General features: G+C 47.8%; 1 protein-coding gene across 1 annotated transcript in view; it reads right to left on the bottom strand.

Annotated features, from left to right (window-relative positions):
- The window catches only part of ATP8A2 (ATPase phospholipid transporting 8A2), a 565,764-nt gene that overhangs the window by 339,563 nt on the left and 209,706 nt on the right, over positions 1–16,495 (bottom strand). Inside the window, exon 26 of the mRNA XM_066588982.1 lies at positions 2,408–2,580. Coding sequence (XP_066445079.1) covers positions 2,408–2,580 — 173 coding nt within the window. The remainder of the gene's footprint in view (positions 1–2,407; positions 2,581–16,495) is intronic.

The following is a 16,495-nucleotide window of genomic DNA, read 5'->3' as shown; positions in this document are numbered from 1 at the left end:
AAACAGCGCACCTTTCAGAAACGTATCTGGCAGTTGTGATTATCGAAGTCTGGCAAAAGTTAGAGGAACAAAAGCCAGACCGCAGAGCAAGGGTTATTTTCTCAATTTCCTCTTGACAGATATGCATGAGACAGGTAGTAATAATAATTAAAGTAGAAAAAAAACTTCAAATACATTTCAGTTGAAATGTGTTGCGTATATTGATACAAAGTGACCGAAACAATACAAAGGTGATATTATGCAAGGACATTCACATTGCAAGTGAATTTCTGCAATTTGGCTGCTGCGGGTGTTTACGTCCTTCCTAACATGATCTTAAGGCTTCTTTCACACGAGCGCATATTGGCAGGCGTTTTCATGGCCGGCCAATATACGCTTTCATCTGCAGCGTAGAAGATCGTGAACCGGCGCACAAATCTAACATTTGTGCACCTGTTCACACAGCATGCGGTCCAGTGCATATGCACTGAGCTCACTATGCCGTAGCCCATTTCCCTTCCCATCGCAGGCTCACCTCTCGTCTCCTCCCCGCTCGTTCTTTGCAATGGGAGGGGGCGGGGGCAGAGCTAAGCAGGGGCCCACCCCACCTCCTCCCATTGATGGCTATGGACAAGGGGTGGGGACAGGGTGGTAGCTTAGCTCCACCCATGTCCTGTCCCTTGTCCATAGCCATCAATGGGAGGAGGAGGTAAAATATATTCTTGCTTTTAAATCAATTTCCATTGCCTGTAATTTTTTTAAATTCTATATTCCCCAAATAGTTTTAATGGCAGCCACCTTGCCTTAGCTACAGCTCTATAGATTTTCCTTCCAGCAGGCATCTGGACAGCACAAAAGTAATGAGGCTGTCGAAAAACGTTAGAAAATAATCCATTGAAGAAGATGCCAGAAAGAAAATGACCCTTCGACTTATATGGGAAAGTTTTGGGAATGCATGCTCATGTGTCGTACTCAATGTGAAGAGAAAGGGACAGGTGCGCTGTCTTCATCACATATCCTCAAGGTCTTCATAAGGGTGGCTTCACACACAGAGTTTATTGGTAGTTTTTATGGCTGTTTTTCATGTACTTTTTGGGGGCCAAAGTCAGAAGTGTACTTAAAAGCAATGGAAAATATAAAGGAAGGACTTATACGTCTACTTCCCTTTGGATCCACTTCTGGCTTTGGTTCAGAAACTGCCACACAAAGACGTGTGGAACCACCATAATAGAGCTAAAGTTTCAGTACGTATAATCCTATTCGAATGGCTCAATGCCCAATGTGACTACTACAATAGTTCACAATTAATGTTTCAATATAGATAATGACATGAAAAGTTCTTTAAAAAGCACCACCACCAATGTTTTAAAGGTTTAAGTCACTTCAATTATCATCGACATTACTTATCCTAACTTCTAAAAACCTAAAATTCACTTTGAGATTGTCCAGAATTGGAAAAAATTGGATCTGCTTTCTCTTCAGTTTAAGGCACTGCGGTGGATTAGAAAAACTTCCAAAAATAACACTACATCTGTTCATGGGTTGTAGCTTGTATTTCTGCTCAATACCATTAAATAGGGTTGAGCTGCAATACCACACACACACCTATGGACAGGTGTGGCACTATTTTAGAAGAAATCAGCCATGTTTAATTAATCCTATACAAAGCCTTTTGCACCACTGTTGCCTGCAGGCTAAGGCTGCCTGTCCACGGGCGTAGCAGGAGGCGGTAGACGGATCTCCGCCGGTCAGCCTATCTATCAGATAGGCTGACCGCGGAGAATCACGGCAAATTGCAATGCTTCTCCGCAACGCTATGGAGAGCCTTCACTGCGTTCCCCGCGGGCGGATTATCGCTGCGGGGAACGCAATTTAACCTCGCCTGTGGACAGGCAGCCTAAGTGTGGCACTGCAACTCATCTGCACTCATGTAACTGGAGTAGGGGTGCAATACCAGGCATGACATACGGACAAGAGTGGCACTATTTTGGGAAATCCAGACCTGTCTTTCTATTCTTGGAACCCCCCTTAAATGACATTGAGCTGTATAGCAGGTTTGTTGGTTAAACTTTAAATCCAATTGTTTAAAAAATAGTTAATAAAGAAGAAAAGTGACAAAAATAACACCTTAGATGTCAAGAAAAGCAACATTCCCAAAGTAGAAATGCTTGGGGAAATATAAAACAAACCGACATCTGGTGACATGGTAGTTTTCCAGCTGAGATGATCTAAAGTTTCTGTTTTGCTCATAATAAAATCCTCCAATTAAAGGCTTTTTTCTCGGTATTGATTTGGCCGTTAAGTCTTTCTGCGCTATACATTTCCCAAACAAACTATTTTGCAGGATCCAGTATATATTTTACAGCCCGACTCCAGATAGAACTACGTTACAAAATGAAATGTACATATAATGGTGTAGTTTCTGTACCTGCAGCAGATGACAGCCTTACAGGAAAGCGCTAGGTCCAAGAAGCACTGACGGACCTCAAACGAGAGTGCGTATTTCAGGGTCTGCCCATCAATGATTAAGGCGAGGTCGTTCTCCTTTCCAAGCGTCTCTCCCAGGTTATTGCAGTGATTCGTTAGGGTTTCTCTCGTTGCCTTTAAAAACAATACAGAGAATAAAACTTAGTTATATAAACCACTTCATGACTGTTTTTGAGTTTTTGAGCCTAAGGGCTCAATCATGTGGGCATATGTGCGCACCATATAACATGCGTAATTTAGAGAGCTGAAGCCCCATTGATTTGCGTTGAGGGATCTATGTGCATGAAAAAAATTCAAAATGTCCTATTTTGGACCGTATGCATGACACATCTCTATTCACTGCGTACGTATGCATGAATCCAGTGGGCCTCCTTGGGTTTCGATCTGTGAAAACACTATATATTTAATGTATTGAAGCTGAATATGCCTATGTGAATGAGCACTAAAAGAAGTCATCCGTGGACCATTATTTTTCAAAACATGCTCATGCTGTACCAATGTTAGAGAAGACCACTGGCGTAACTATAGGAGATGCAGGGGATGCGGTTGCACCCGGGCTCAGGAGCCTTAGGGGGACCATAAGGCCTCTCTTCTCCATATAGGGAGCCCAGTACGATGAATAAAGCATTATAGTTGGGGGCCCTGTTACAAGTTTTGTATTGGGGCCCAGGAGCTTCAAGTTACTGCTCTGGAGAAGACATATTCATCTTTCCCGCTCTCCCGCTACTCTCATTCCTCCGTTGCTTGGTCCCCTGCTCATCTTCACTTCTGGGTACTGTAAGCCAGCGATGGTGTCCCCGACACTAAAGCCATGTGACTGCTGCAGACGATCATCATCATCTCACTTTAGGCAGTGGTCACATATCCTGGTGTCGGGGCATCATCACTCTCTATCTGGAAGTGCAGAAGACATGGGATTGAGCACCAGAGTAACATGAGCGATGGCAGAACAAGGGAATGAGTATATCTTTTTTTTACATTGCTACTGCAGGCTTAGAAATAAAAATACTCAGATATTCCCTTTAAATTGCATTTACTGTTTTTTGATTTTTTTTTTGTTACAAATCAGTATCACAACTGAATAATATGAAACCCTGTAATAGAGTCTGTAGGATCTCTCATTCACTGTCTATGTGAAGCTCATGCTACGAGAGGGAGGAAGGAGGATAATGTTACTGACTTCCTGCCTATGTGTAAAGCTTAAGCTGGGATAGGGAAATGGGAGCAATAGGAAGGGAGACATCTGATTAGCACAGATCACATAGCACAGCTTTAATAGAAGAGTCCACCCACTTATCAAGTATGGAGAGCAGAAATGAACATGTACAGAAATGATATGGGGGGAAGGAAAAGACCTAAAACATGGAGTTTATATCCAACATATCTGGCTGCACTGTATCAAACATCTTCAGCTGCCTAAGAAGAGATGGTGATTTTTCTTTAGTACCAATATGCATTCTCATTATAGAGGTTTATGGCATATCTACTTGATAGATTCTGGTCCCATCTCTAGGACCCACACCTATTTCAAGAAAGAGGATCCCCCTACCCCTTTGTTGATGGTAAGGTGGTTGCCACATCCGGGTGGAGGATGAATGGAGAGGTGGCCACACACGCTTTCACGTTTGTCTCTATAAATCCTATCAAGTGAACTCAATGAGAGCCTCTCCAGTCCTACATCAACTGAGTAAACCAAGGCCGCTGCCAGCACCCGGTAAACCTAGGCAGGTAATAAGCCCCGTTGCAGTTGGAAGGGCCCACTCTCAAGTATGGGATCCAGTAGGTTCATGTTTTCCAGCGCCCTGGGGGGAAGGCTGCACAGAAGGGAGTCTTTTATAACAATGCTATACTCCTTCCTTGCAGTTTATTAGACTTGTCACACCTGCTCTTTGCATTGAGACCCATGGCCCGGCATCATGTGTATGTTCAGTACCGCTCCCTTGTCTTCTCCTCCTCTCCAGCAACTCAAAGAAGAAGGTACTAGAGAGAAGTTGACAGGGGAGTAGTATTGAAATCACACAAGATATGAACAGCAGAAGAGCAGCTGATGATAGATCTAATAAACTATAAGGAAGGAAGGCACTCTTTATAGTTGTTATAAGAGTGTAGCCAGAAATTAAGGACAGTGAGAATCATAGTGAGACTTAATTAGTTTGTGGACAGCACAGAGGGGAATAATTACTGTGCTTGGGGCCACAGAGGGGTACAATTACTGTGTGAGGGGTCACAAAGGTGGATAATTATTGTGGGGGGAACACGCAAAATGTGGCTAATAACTGTGTGTGGGGGGCCACAGAGGGGAATAATTACTGTATGGGGGCAACAGAAGAGACTAAATACTGTGTGCGAGTCATAAAGGGTGCTAATTACTGTTTTGGGAAACAAAAAGGGGGCTAATTACCATGTGGTGCCCAAAGGGATAATAATTACTCTATTGGGGCACTATTGTTTTGTAGACAGCACTGAGAGTTTTTTTAGGGGCAACAGCAGGATGAGGAAAGTGTACAGAGATAAGTCATGACTGCAAAGAGTTTTCATGGCAGTCTGAACTCAGAGGAAGAAAAAAAATAATTAGTTTCAGGGGGCACAGTGTGTATTATACTTTGTATCAGTGGCCACACTATGTATTTATTTTAGGGAGCACAGTGTATTATAATTTATTTCTGGAGGCACAATGTATATTATAATTTATATCTGGGGGCACAGCATATTACAATTTATTTCAGGTGCACAGTGTGTATTACAATTTCTTTCAAGGGGCACAGTTATTTATGCTAATGGCAGGTGAAACGGTATGTGACGCTATTATTTTAAGAAGAGGCAACGATGTCTGGGCTACAAAACTCAGCAGAGGCAAAAAGTAGTTGGAGAAGTCATGAAGATCTGGGCCAGAGAGAGAAGAAAAGGAACAGGTCCAGAGGATATCACCTGTGAGTCACTCATTGTCAATGTGTATTCTGCCTCTGACTGCATCACATCAGTGTTGCATTTACAGGTAAGGTCTGCAGCATTCTAATTTGTGAAACCTCCTTAGGAGCCAATCAGAAGTGCTGAGAAGATTCACCTAATGGATCATTTTCTGCTCCGTAGAGTCTTTTGTGTGGACATGTGATAAATGTATTTGGTGGGAAACCCTCTTTAACGTTACATGCAACATTAAAGATGTAAATAAAATTGCCTTGTAGAACAGGAGAGTTATGCTGCTGTTTGTAATGTTTGACTTCAGCGATTTTCTGCCGTTTCCTGTTATAACAAGTCTAGACCATAATCATTCTTTCAACATTTCAGTCTTAAAAGTCCCCAGCTCCAGCGGATCATGTGATAAAGTTTCACATACACTCGCATTCTTTTGATCATTTGAACTTGTTCGGTGCTAATTTTGCTCTCTGTGTTTTACTTGTATGAGGAAACTTTTTAGTTTCCATGCTCTATGTAAACAGTTGAGTTTTGCCAGGCGGCCCCTGTTATGCCACTGTAGTGCGCTGTTGTAAATCCACGTAAAAGAGTATAATTTGTTGACAGGCAAAGTACTGAAATATCCTGAAGGAAAGATCATGTGTGGTCCCAGCTGTACCGTCAACTTCAGGAATCACTACATTTAAGGCAGTATCTAGCTTCCCAAGACTTGTACGATGAAACAAAGCACTGCTCACCCTAGACCTGCCTGCAAATCATTGCATAATATATTAACCACTTAATTCCCGATGGGTTCCTTCTGCTGCTTCATTTTTTATTTCATATTTGTTTAGTTTGTTAGAAAACAAAAATGGGCAAAAATGTTTCCATCTACAATATCCTTAGGACCAAGGGCGTAACTATAGAGGATGCAGGGGATGTGGTTTCACCCGGGCCCACAAGCTTTAGGGGGCCCATAAGGCCTCTTTTCTCCATATAGGGAGCCCAGTACTATAAATTGAATCATTATAGTTGGGGGCCCTGTTACAGATTTTGCATTGGGGCCCCGAATCTTCAAGTTACGCCTCTGCTTAGGACTCTGCAGTTGAAAAATGTAATACTTGCTTGTCTATCCAAGCTTTGACAGACATAGTTTGACCACATTGGAGTCCCAGCTGATGTGATTCTTAGGGCTTATTCAGACGTGTGTATATCGGCCGGGTTTTCACGCCCGGCCGATATACGCTGTCCCTCCCACTCACTGGCTTTCTGCTTCTCTCCACCCCCCTCTGAGCAGTTTGCAATGGGAGTGGGCGGGACAGAGGGGGGAGCTAAGCTCCAGCCCCCTCACCGCCCTTTGTCCATAGCCAGCAATGGGAGTGGGTGGGACAGAGTAGAGCTTAGCTCCGCCCCTCCCACCCCCTCCTATTGCAAACGCAGGAGTGGATGAGAGAATGGCAGAGAGCCGGTGAGGGGGAGGGAGCACTGCTTAAATGGAAGCATATATCGGCCGGCTGTGAAAACGCTGGCTGATATACGCTCGTGGAAATAAGCCCTTATGGCAAGTCTAAGTGGCATGTAAAAAATGTTACTTCTAGGAGACCCCTTTAAGACATTCTTCAGTCTTTTTTCTGATGTTAGGCCGGTTTCACACGGCCAAGAGACTCGCGCAAGATTTGTATAAAGACAGTCTAAAATAAAATGCTATCACTTTTTAATCGGTACAGTCTCTGCTGACTCGTTTTTTTCTTGTGAAATCCAAAATTATTTGACAGTCAATTTTCCGTATTCTTTTTGAATATTTTATTTCCGCCCTCACGCTTTCTGTTTGATGTTCATATACGTCTAGAATGTCAGCGGATGACAATAGCAAGTTAATTGCTATGAAAAAATAAATATTTCCTGAAACACAACCCAGCTACCATATTCCTTTACTGGAACAGATCACAATCCAATTAGGCAACGCTGAATAATGCAATGTTTAATATTAGTCATCATGCGGAGAAAGGCTTTAAAGAGCCACATATCAGACAATAATTGTAAGATTCCCAGAGGTTTGACAGAATGACCTTCATATTGGGTTAGTAACTACATTAACAAGAGCCAGATAACATATTTACGACACAGACAAAACAGAATAAATACTTGGTCATACCGAGGGCAGAGGTCAAAATGAGAGAACGATTCCAAATGTGAAATATGTTACAGTATGAACACTGTACAATATATCAGAGGACTCGATCACCCTGGTAAAACTGGCAACTCCTGACATCCCCGGCATAGAGCCATAATGCCATAGAAGAACTCCAATCGGAGTAAATCTAGACTATTCTGTGACCCTCTTAAATTGGGTGTTGTACTTGTCATCTATCTTATATGTATAATTTGGACACCATTTATTAACTACTTCAATACCACTTATTTCACCTCCATTAACAACAGTATACACTGTCACTCTATGAAGCGTGACAGTCTATACTTATTCTACTCTACTCTCTTGCTAAGAATAGGAATTTGTTTGTGGCAATAGTAGGGATCAAAGATTGGATCCCCACCTAAGGTACTTCCATGACCTGTCAGCTTGCCAGTTAGGCTGGTAGCACATGACCAGGTCGGATTCTGAATGCGGGATGCTACAATGGAATCCAACCCTGTGCCCGTCCAGTGACCACCCCACGTACCTGTTAACTCTTGTCTTTCTGTACTGTGGATGGTCCAGCCAGCGGAAATGCATAGTGCAGAGATTTTTCTGCGCCGTCGCTAGGCAATGACATGGGTCCCGCGTCGGCGTGGTAAAATTTGTACTGCGCATGTCCAACGGCTCGAATCCGCAGTACAGGAGAAGACAAAAAATGATAGGTATGCGGGGTCACCGATCAGACACAGGTTCAGATTCCGACCGGGTCGTGTGCAGCCGGCCTAACTTCAATGGAAGCCATCTGTGGGGAGCCCGCATGGAAATGGAGCACGCCACGATTTTTTCAAAGCAAGCATAAAATCGCAGTCGCTGTCCGCTTGTGTGAGTGGACATGCGGATGCTCCATCGGTTTGAATTGGTACAGAATGCAGCGGATCGTCCTCACGGGAGACATTTGCGGATTTTGCAATTCAAACCCGGTCATGTGCAGCCGGCCTTAAAACAAAGTAAAAAAAAATTAGAATGTCACAGACAATTCAAATATTTTGATCTAAATGGCCAATTTCCCATAAGCGTAGTCACATGTCTGTAATAAGGATGTGCTGACATTGCAACCATCGGTATTTCTCTATTGTTTGATCTGTATTTGCTGTCATTGGTATTTCTATCGACTAACTACAGAAACCCGTTTTCCCGCTAGAAAATGGCAAATACAGAGGCAAAAATGTACAGAAGAAGTGAATGCTGAAGTTTTCAAACATGGCTCTGAAATATATGGTCATATATAATGACACATAGATGTACATTCGCTCTGTATTATGGTCTGTAAAACATACACCAAATAGATAGCAAAAATGCCGCTCATCTGAAAGCGGCATTATGCATAGGAGCCAGGAAAATGTGAGAATATTACTAGAGATGAGTGAACGTACTTGTCCGAGCTTGATACTCGTTCGAGTATTAGCGTGTTCGAGATGCTTGTTACTAGAGGCGAGCACCACGCAATGTTCGAGTTACTTTCACTTTCATCTCTGAGACATTAGCGCGCTTTTCTGGCCAATAGAAAGACATGGAAGGCATTACAACTTCCCCCTGCGACGTTCAAGCCCTATACCACCCCCCTGCAGTGAGTGGCTGGGGAGATCAGGTGTCACCCGAGTATTTAAATCTGCCCCTCCCGCGGCTCGCCACAGATGCATGCTGACATAGATCAGGGAAAGTGTTGCTGATGCTGCTGCTGCTATAGGGAGAGCGTTAGGAGTTATCTTAGGCTTGAAGAACCCCAACGGTCCTTCTTAGGGCCACATCTGACCGTGTGCAGTACTGTTGAGGCTGCTTTTATCAGTGTTGCACTTTTTTTTTTTGTATATCGGGCGTGCAGAGCATTGCGTTCTGAGTCTGCAGTCATTGTACATACTATAGGGCCAGTACTGGTCAGGCAGGGACAGTGGGAAAGGTGAAAGAGATATACTGTCTATATAGGCAGTGGGCTTTTTCAAACAAATTTGGGAAAAAAAAAATATTTGGGCTGCCCGTGACCGTCCTCAGTGTACTGCGTGTCTGCTGGGGGTAGTAGTCCTAATTAATACGCAGCTAAGTGTTACAGCAGGCTTGCGCAAAAGTGTTTCCTGGCTCTGCGTTGCCCGTGACATCACCGCCGTCATTCCGTCCACAGTGAAACAGTATACATATATACGCTGCCTACAGTATCTGTCTGCTGTCTCAGCTCAGCCTTTCAAAAAATAGAAGCAAAACACTTAAAGGGGTTGTCCCGCGGCAGCAAGTGGGTCTATACACTTCTGTATGGCCATAATAATGCACTTTGTAATGTACATTGTGCATTAATTATGAGCCATACAGAAGTTATCAAAAGTTTTTTACTTACCTGCTCCGTTGTTAGCGTCCTCGTCTCCATGGAGCCGACTAATTTTTGGCCTCCGATGGCCAAATTAGCCGCGCTTGCGCAGTCCGGGTCTTCTGTGTTCTTCTATGGAGCCGCTCGTGACAGAGAGCGGCTCCGTGTAGCTCCGCCCCGTCACGTGCCGATTCCAGCCAATCAGGAGGCTGGAATCGGCAGTGGACCGCACAGAAGAGCTGCGGTCCACGAAGCAAGAGGTTCCCGGCGGCCATCTTCACAGGTAAGTATAGAAGTCACCGGAGCGCGGGGATCAAGGTAAGCGCTCCGGTAAGCTGTCTGTACGTCCCTGCATCGGGGTTGTCTCGCGCCGAACGGGGGGGGGGGTTGAAAAAAAAAAAAACCCGTTTCGGCGCGGGACAACCCCTTTAAGGCCTACTAGTGGCATTTGGCCACTTGACTGCTTGAGCGCTGTGAATTCCACTAGCTCAGTCATACGCACCTACGTCGCACTACAGGCTTGCGCAAAATTCTTTCCTGGCTCTGCTGTGCGTTCCGTAAGCGAAGTCAGCCTCCAACCACAGGCCAATAAGCGGCACATTTAATTACAGTGTTCTGTTTCTGCTCTACTCGTAATACACCATGCTGAGGGGTAGGGGTAGGCCTAGAGGACGAGGACTCGGGCGAGGACGCGGAGGCCCAAGTCAGGGTGTGGGCACAGGCCGAGCTCCGGGTCCAGGTGTATCGCAGCCGACTGCTGCGGGATTAGGAGAGAGGCACGTTTCTGGCGTCCCCACATTCATCTCACAATTAATGGGTCCACGCGGTAGACCTTTATTAGAAAATGAGCAGTGTGAGCAGGTCCTGTCGTGGATGGCAGAAAGTGCATCCAGCAATCTATCGACCACCCAGAGTTCTGTGCCGTCCACTGCTGCAACTCTGAATCCTCTGACTGCTGCTCCTCCTTCTTCCCAGCCTCCTCACTCCATTACAATGACACATTCTGAGGAGCAGGCAGACTTCCAGGAACTGTTCTCGGGCCCCTGCCCAGAATGGGCAGCAATGGTTTCTCTCCCACCGGAGGAGTTTGTCGTGACCGATGCCCAACCTTTGGAAAGTTCCCGGGGTCCGGGGGATGAGGCTGGGGACTTCCGGCAACTGTCTCAAGAGCTTTCAGTGGGTGAGGAGGACGATGACGATGAGACACAGTTGTCTATCGCTCAGGTAGTAGTAATTGCAGTAAGTCCGAGGAAGGAGCGCACAGAGGATTCGGAGGAAGAGCAGCAGGACGATGAGGTGACTGACCCCACCTGGTTTGCTAAGCCTACTGAGGACAGGTCTTCAGAGGGGGAGGCAAGTGCAGCAGCAGGGCAGGTTGGAAGAGGCAGTGCGGTGGCCAGGGGTAGAGGCAGGGCCAGACCGAATAATCCACCAACTATTTCCCAAAGCGCCCCCTCGCGCCATGCCACCCTGCAGAGGCCGAGGTGCTCAAAGGTCTAGCAGTTTTTCACTGAGAGTGCAGACGACCGACGAACAGTGGTGTGCAACCTTTGTCGCGCCAAGATCAGCCGGGGAGCCACCACCACCAGCATGCGCAGGCATATGATGGCCAAGCACCCCACAAGGTGGGACGAAGGCCGTTCACCACCTCCGGTTTGCACCACTGCCTCTCCCCCTGTGCCCCAACCTGCCACTGAGATCCAACCCCTCTTTCAGGACACAGGCACGACCGTCTCCTGGCCTGCACCCACACCCTCACCTCCGCTGTCCTCGGCCCCATCCACCAATGTCTCTCAGCGCAGCGTCCAGACGTCGCTAGCGCAAGTGTTTGAGCGCAAGCGCAAGTACGCCGCAACGCACCCGCACGCTCAAGCGTTAAATGTGCACATAGCCAAATTGATCAGCCTGGAGATGCTGCCGTATAGGCTTGTGGAAATGGAGGCTTTCAAAAGCATGATGGCGGCGGCGGCCCCGCGCTACTCGGTTCCCAGTCGCCACTACTTTTCCCGATGTGCCGTCCCAGCCCTGCATGACCACGTCTCCCGCAACATTGTACGCGCCCTCACCAACGCGGTTACTGCCAAGGTCCACTTAACAACGGACACGTGGACAAGCACAGGTGGGCAGGGCCACTATATCTCCCTGACGGCACATTGGGTGAATTTAGTGGAGGCTGGGACCGAGTCAGAGCCTGGGACCGCTCACGTTCTACCCACCCCCAGAATTGCGGGCCCCAGCTCGGTGCTGGTATCTGCGGCGGTGTATGCTTCCTCCACTAACCCACCCTCCTCCTCCTCCTATGCAACCTCTGTCTCGCAATCAAGATGTGTCAGCAGCAGCACGTCGCCAGCAGTGGGTGTCGCGCGGCGTGGAAGCACAGCCGTGGGCAAGCGCCAGCAGGCCGTGCTGAAACTACTCATCTTAGGAGAGAAGAGGCACACGGCCCACGAACTGCTGCAGGGTCTGACAGAGCAGACCGACCGCTGGCTTTCGCCGCTGAGCCTCCAACCGGGCATGGTCGTGTGTGACAACGGCCGTAACCTGGTGGCGGCTCTGCAGCTTGGCAGCCTCACGCACGTGCCATGCCTGGCCAACGTCTTTAATTTGGTGGTTCGGCGCTTTCTGAAAAGCTACTCACGCTTGTCAGACCTGCTCGGAAAGGTGCGCCGGGTCAGCGCACATTTCAGCAAGTCCCACACAGACGCTGCCACCCTGCGCACACTGCAACATCGGTTTAATCTGCCAGTGCACCGACTGCTGTGCGACGTGCCCACACGGTGGAACGCTACGCTCCACATGTTGGCCAGGCTCTATGAGCAACGTAGAGCTATAGTGGAATACCAATTCCAACATGAGCGGCGTAGTGGGAGTCAGCCTCCTCAATTCTTTACAGAAGAGTGGGCCTGGTTGGCAGACATCTGCCAGGTCCTTGGAAACTTTGAGGAGTCTACCCAGATGGTGAGCGGGGATGCTGCAATCAGTAGCGTCACCATTCCTCTGCTATGCCTCTTGAGAAGTTCCCTGCAAAGCATAAAGGCAGACGCTTTGCGCTTGGAAACGGAGGCGGGGGAAGACAGTATGTCACTGGATAGTCAGAGCACCCTCATGTCTATATCTCAGCGCGTTGAGGAGGAGGAGGAGCATGAGGAGGATGAGGAGGAGGGGGAAGAGACAGCTTGGCCCACTGCTGAGGGTACACATGCTGCTTGCCTGTCATCCTTTCAGCGTGTATGGCCTGAGGAGGAGGAGGAGGAGGAGGATCCTGAAAGTGATCTTCCTAGTGAGGACAGCCATGTGTTGTGTACAGGTACCCTGGCACACATGGCTGACTTCATGTTAGGATGCCTTTCTCTTGACCCTCGCGTTACACGCATTCTGGCCACTACGGATAACTGGGTGTACACACTGCTCGACCCACGGTATAAGGAGAACCTTTCCACTCTCATACCCGAAGAGGAAAGGGGTTCGAGAGTGATGCTATACCACAGGACCCTGGCGGACAAGTTGATGGTAAAATTCCCATCCGACAGCGCTAGTGGCAGAAGGCGCAGTTTCGAGGGCCAGGTAGCAGGGGAGGCGCGGAGATCAGGCAGCATGTACAGCACAGGCAGGGGAACACTCTCTAAGGCCTTTGACAGCTTTCTGGCTCCCCAGCAAGACTGTGTCACCGCTCCCCAGTCAAGGCTGAGTCGGCGGGAGCACTGTAAAAGGATGGTGAGGGAGTACGTAGCCAATCGCACGAGCGTCCTCCGTGACGCCTCTGCCCCCTACAACTACTGGGTGTCGAAGCTGGACACGTGGCCTGAACTCGCGCTGTATACCCTGGAGGTGCTTGCTTGTCCTGCGGCTAGCGTCTTGACAGAGAGGGTGTTTAGTGCGGCTGGGGGACTCATCACGGATAAGCGTACCCGCCTGTCAACCGACAGCGCCGACAGGCTTACACTCATAAAGATGAACAAAGCCTGGATTTCCCCAGACTTCTCTTCTCCACCAGCGGACAGCAGCGATACCTAAACAATACGTAGGCTGCACCCGCGGATGGAAGCATCGTTCTCTATCACCATCAAAAACGGGGACCTTTTGGCTTCATCAATCTGTGTATTCTATTCATCCTCCTCCTCCTGCTCCTCCTCCTGAAACCTCACGTAATCACGCCGAACGGGCAACTTTTCTTAGGCCCACAAGGCTCAGTCATATAACTCTTGTAAACAGTGTTTATACGTTTCAATGCTCATTAAAGCGTTGAAACTTGCACCTGAACCAATTTTTATTTTAACTGGGCTGCCTACAGGCCTAGTTACAAATTAAGCCACATTAACCAACGCGATTAATGGGTTTCACCTGCCCTCTTGGTTGGGCATGGGCAATTTTTCTGAGGTACATTAGTACTGTTGGTACACCAATTTTTCTGGGCCCTCGCCTACAGTGTAATCCAATTAATTTTTAGCCCACCTGCATTAAACCTAACATTACCTCAGCTGTGCTGGGCACTGCAATGGGATATATTTATGTACCGCCTGTGGCTTCCTGGGACCCACCCATGCTGTCGGTCCACACGGAGTTGTAACTGCATGTGTCCACTTCTAAAGAACCCCAGTCTGACTGGGGCATGCAGTGTGGGCCGAAGCCCATCTGCATTAAACCTGACATTACCTCAGCTGTGCTGGGCACTGCAATGGGATATATTTATGTACCGCCGGTGGCTTCCTGGGACCCACCCATGCTGTCGGTCCACACGGAGTTGTAACTGCATGTGTCCACTTCTAAAGAACCCCAGTCTGACTGGGGCATGCAGTGTGGGCCGAAGCCCACCTGCATTAAACCTGACATTACCTCAGCTGTGCTGGGCACTGCAATGGGATACATTTATGTACCGCCGGTGGCTTCCTGGGACCCACCCATGCTGTCGGTCCACATGGAGTTGTAACTGCATGTGTCCACTTCTAAAGAACCCCAGTCTGACTGGGGCATGCAGTGTGGGCCGAAGCCCACCTGCATTAAACCTGACGTTAGCTTTGCTGTCCGGGCACTGCAATGGGATATATTTATGTACCGCCGGTGGGTTCCAGGGAGCCACCCATGCTGTCGGTCCACACAGAGTTGTAACTGCATGTGTCCACTTCTAAAGAACCCCAGTCTGACTGGGGCATGCAGTGTGGGCCGAAGCACACCTGCATTAAACCTGACATTAGCTTTGCTGTGCTGGGCACTGCAATGGGATATATTTATGTACCGCCGGTGGGTTCCCGGGAGCCACCCATCACCCATGCTGTCAGTCCACAATAGGGAGTTGTACCTGCCTGTGTCTACTTATAAAAAACCCCAGTCTGACTGGGGCATGCAGTGTGGGCCGAAGCCCACCTGCATTTAATCTGACGTTAGCTCTGCTGTCCAGGGCACTGCAATGGGATACATTTATGTACAGCCGGTGGGTTCCAGGGAGCCACCCATGCTGTGGGTGCACACGGAATTCCCATTGCGGAGTTGTACCTGCCTGTGACTATTTATAAAAAACCGCGGTCTGACTGGGGCATGCAGACACCTTGACAGAATGAATAGTGTGTGGCACATAGGTTCCCCATTGCTATGCCCACATGTGCAGCTCCTGATGGAGGTGGCACAGGATTGGATTTCTCATTGCTTCTGTACAGCATTGTGGGCTATCGCCCAGCCCCTTTTAAAGAGGGTCGCTGCCTAGCCGTGCCAACCCTCTGCAGTGTGTGCCTGCGGTTCCTCTGGCAGACACCCTTATAAATAGACATGAGGGTGGTGTGGCATGAGGGCAGCTGAAGGCTGCGCAGGGACACTTTGGTGTGCGCTGTGGACACTAGGTCGTGCGGGGGGGTTGGGCAGCATGTAACCCAGGAGAAGTGGCAGTGGAGTGTCATGCAGGCAGTGATTGTGCTTTGTTGGAGGTAGTGTGGTGCTTAGCTAAGGTATGCCTTGCTAATGAGGGTTTTTCAGAAGTAAAAATTGTTGGGAGGGGGGGGCCCACTCTTGCCGCTATTGTGGCTTAATAGTGGGACCTGGGAACTTGAGATGCAGCCCAACATGTAGCCCCTCGCCTGCCCTATCCGTTTCTGTGTCGTTCCCATCACTTTCTTGAATTGCCCCGATTTTCACAAATGAAAACCTTAGCGAGCATCGGCGAAATACAAAAATGCTCGAGTCGCCCATTGACTTCAATGGGGTTCGTTACTCGAAATGAACCCTCAAGCATCGTGAAAATTTCGTCTCGAGTAACGAGCACCCAAGCATTTTGGTGCTCGCTCATCTCTAAATATTACACATACAACACATACAAAGAAAGTGATAATAGTTTGCTCTAAACTTTGCTTAATATTCCACTTTTAAAACCACATTTACAAATCAGGTGCACCCAAGAGATGCTCACATTGCCGAAGAGGTAAATACACAAAACCACAATGTATATAACGTCAGGTTCATTCCATCAGTAGACTGGTCAGAGGACGGACACTGCTCACGGCTAAAATCCCTATATCAAATGTCAAGAAATACTGATTGACTAGAGAAGACGAACGAGATTGCCTCATGAAGACAACCCCTGTCCATATTCAACATCATAAACGGGGGTCCTTTACTTGGGAAAAGCAGCTTCCACTCTGACGGATTCGAGCCAT

This window comes from Eleutherodactylus coqui, chromosome 1 (genome assembly GCF_035609145.1).
Source record: "Eleutherodactylus coqui strain aEleCoq1 chromosome 1, aEleCoq1.hap1, whole genome shotgun sequence".
In the NCBI taxonomy this organism is placed as follows: Eukaryota; Metazoa; Chordata; class Amphibia; order Anura; family Eleutherodactylidae; genus Eleutherodactylus; species Eleutherodactylus coqui.
The sequence above is the reverse complement of the archived record's forward strand: the minus strand, read 5'-3'. Positions and strand labels throughout refer to the sequence as shown.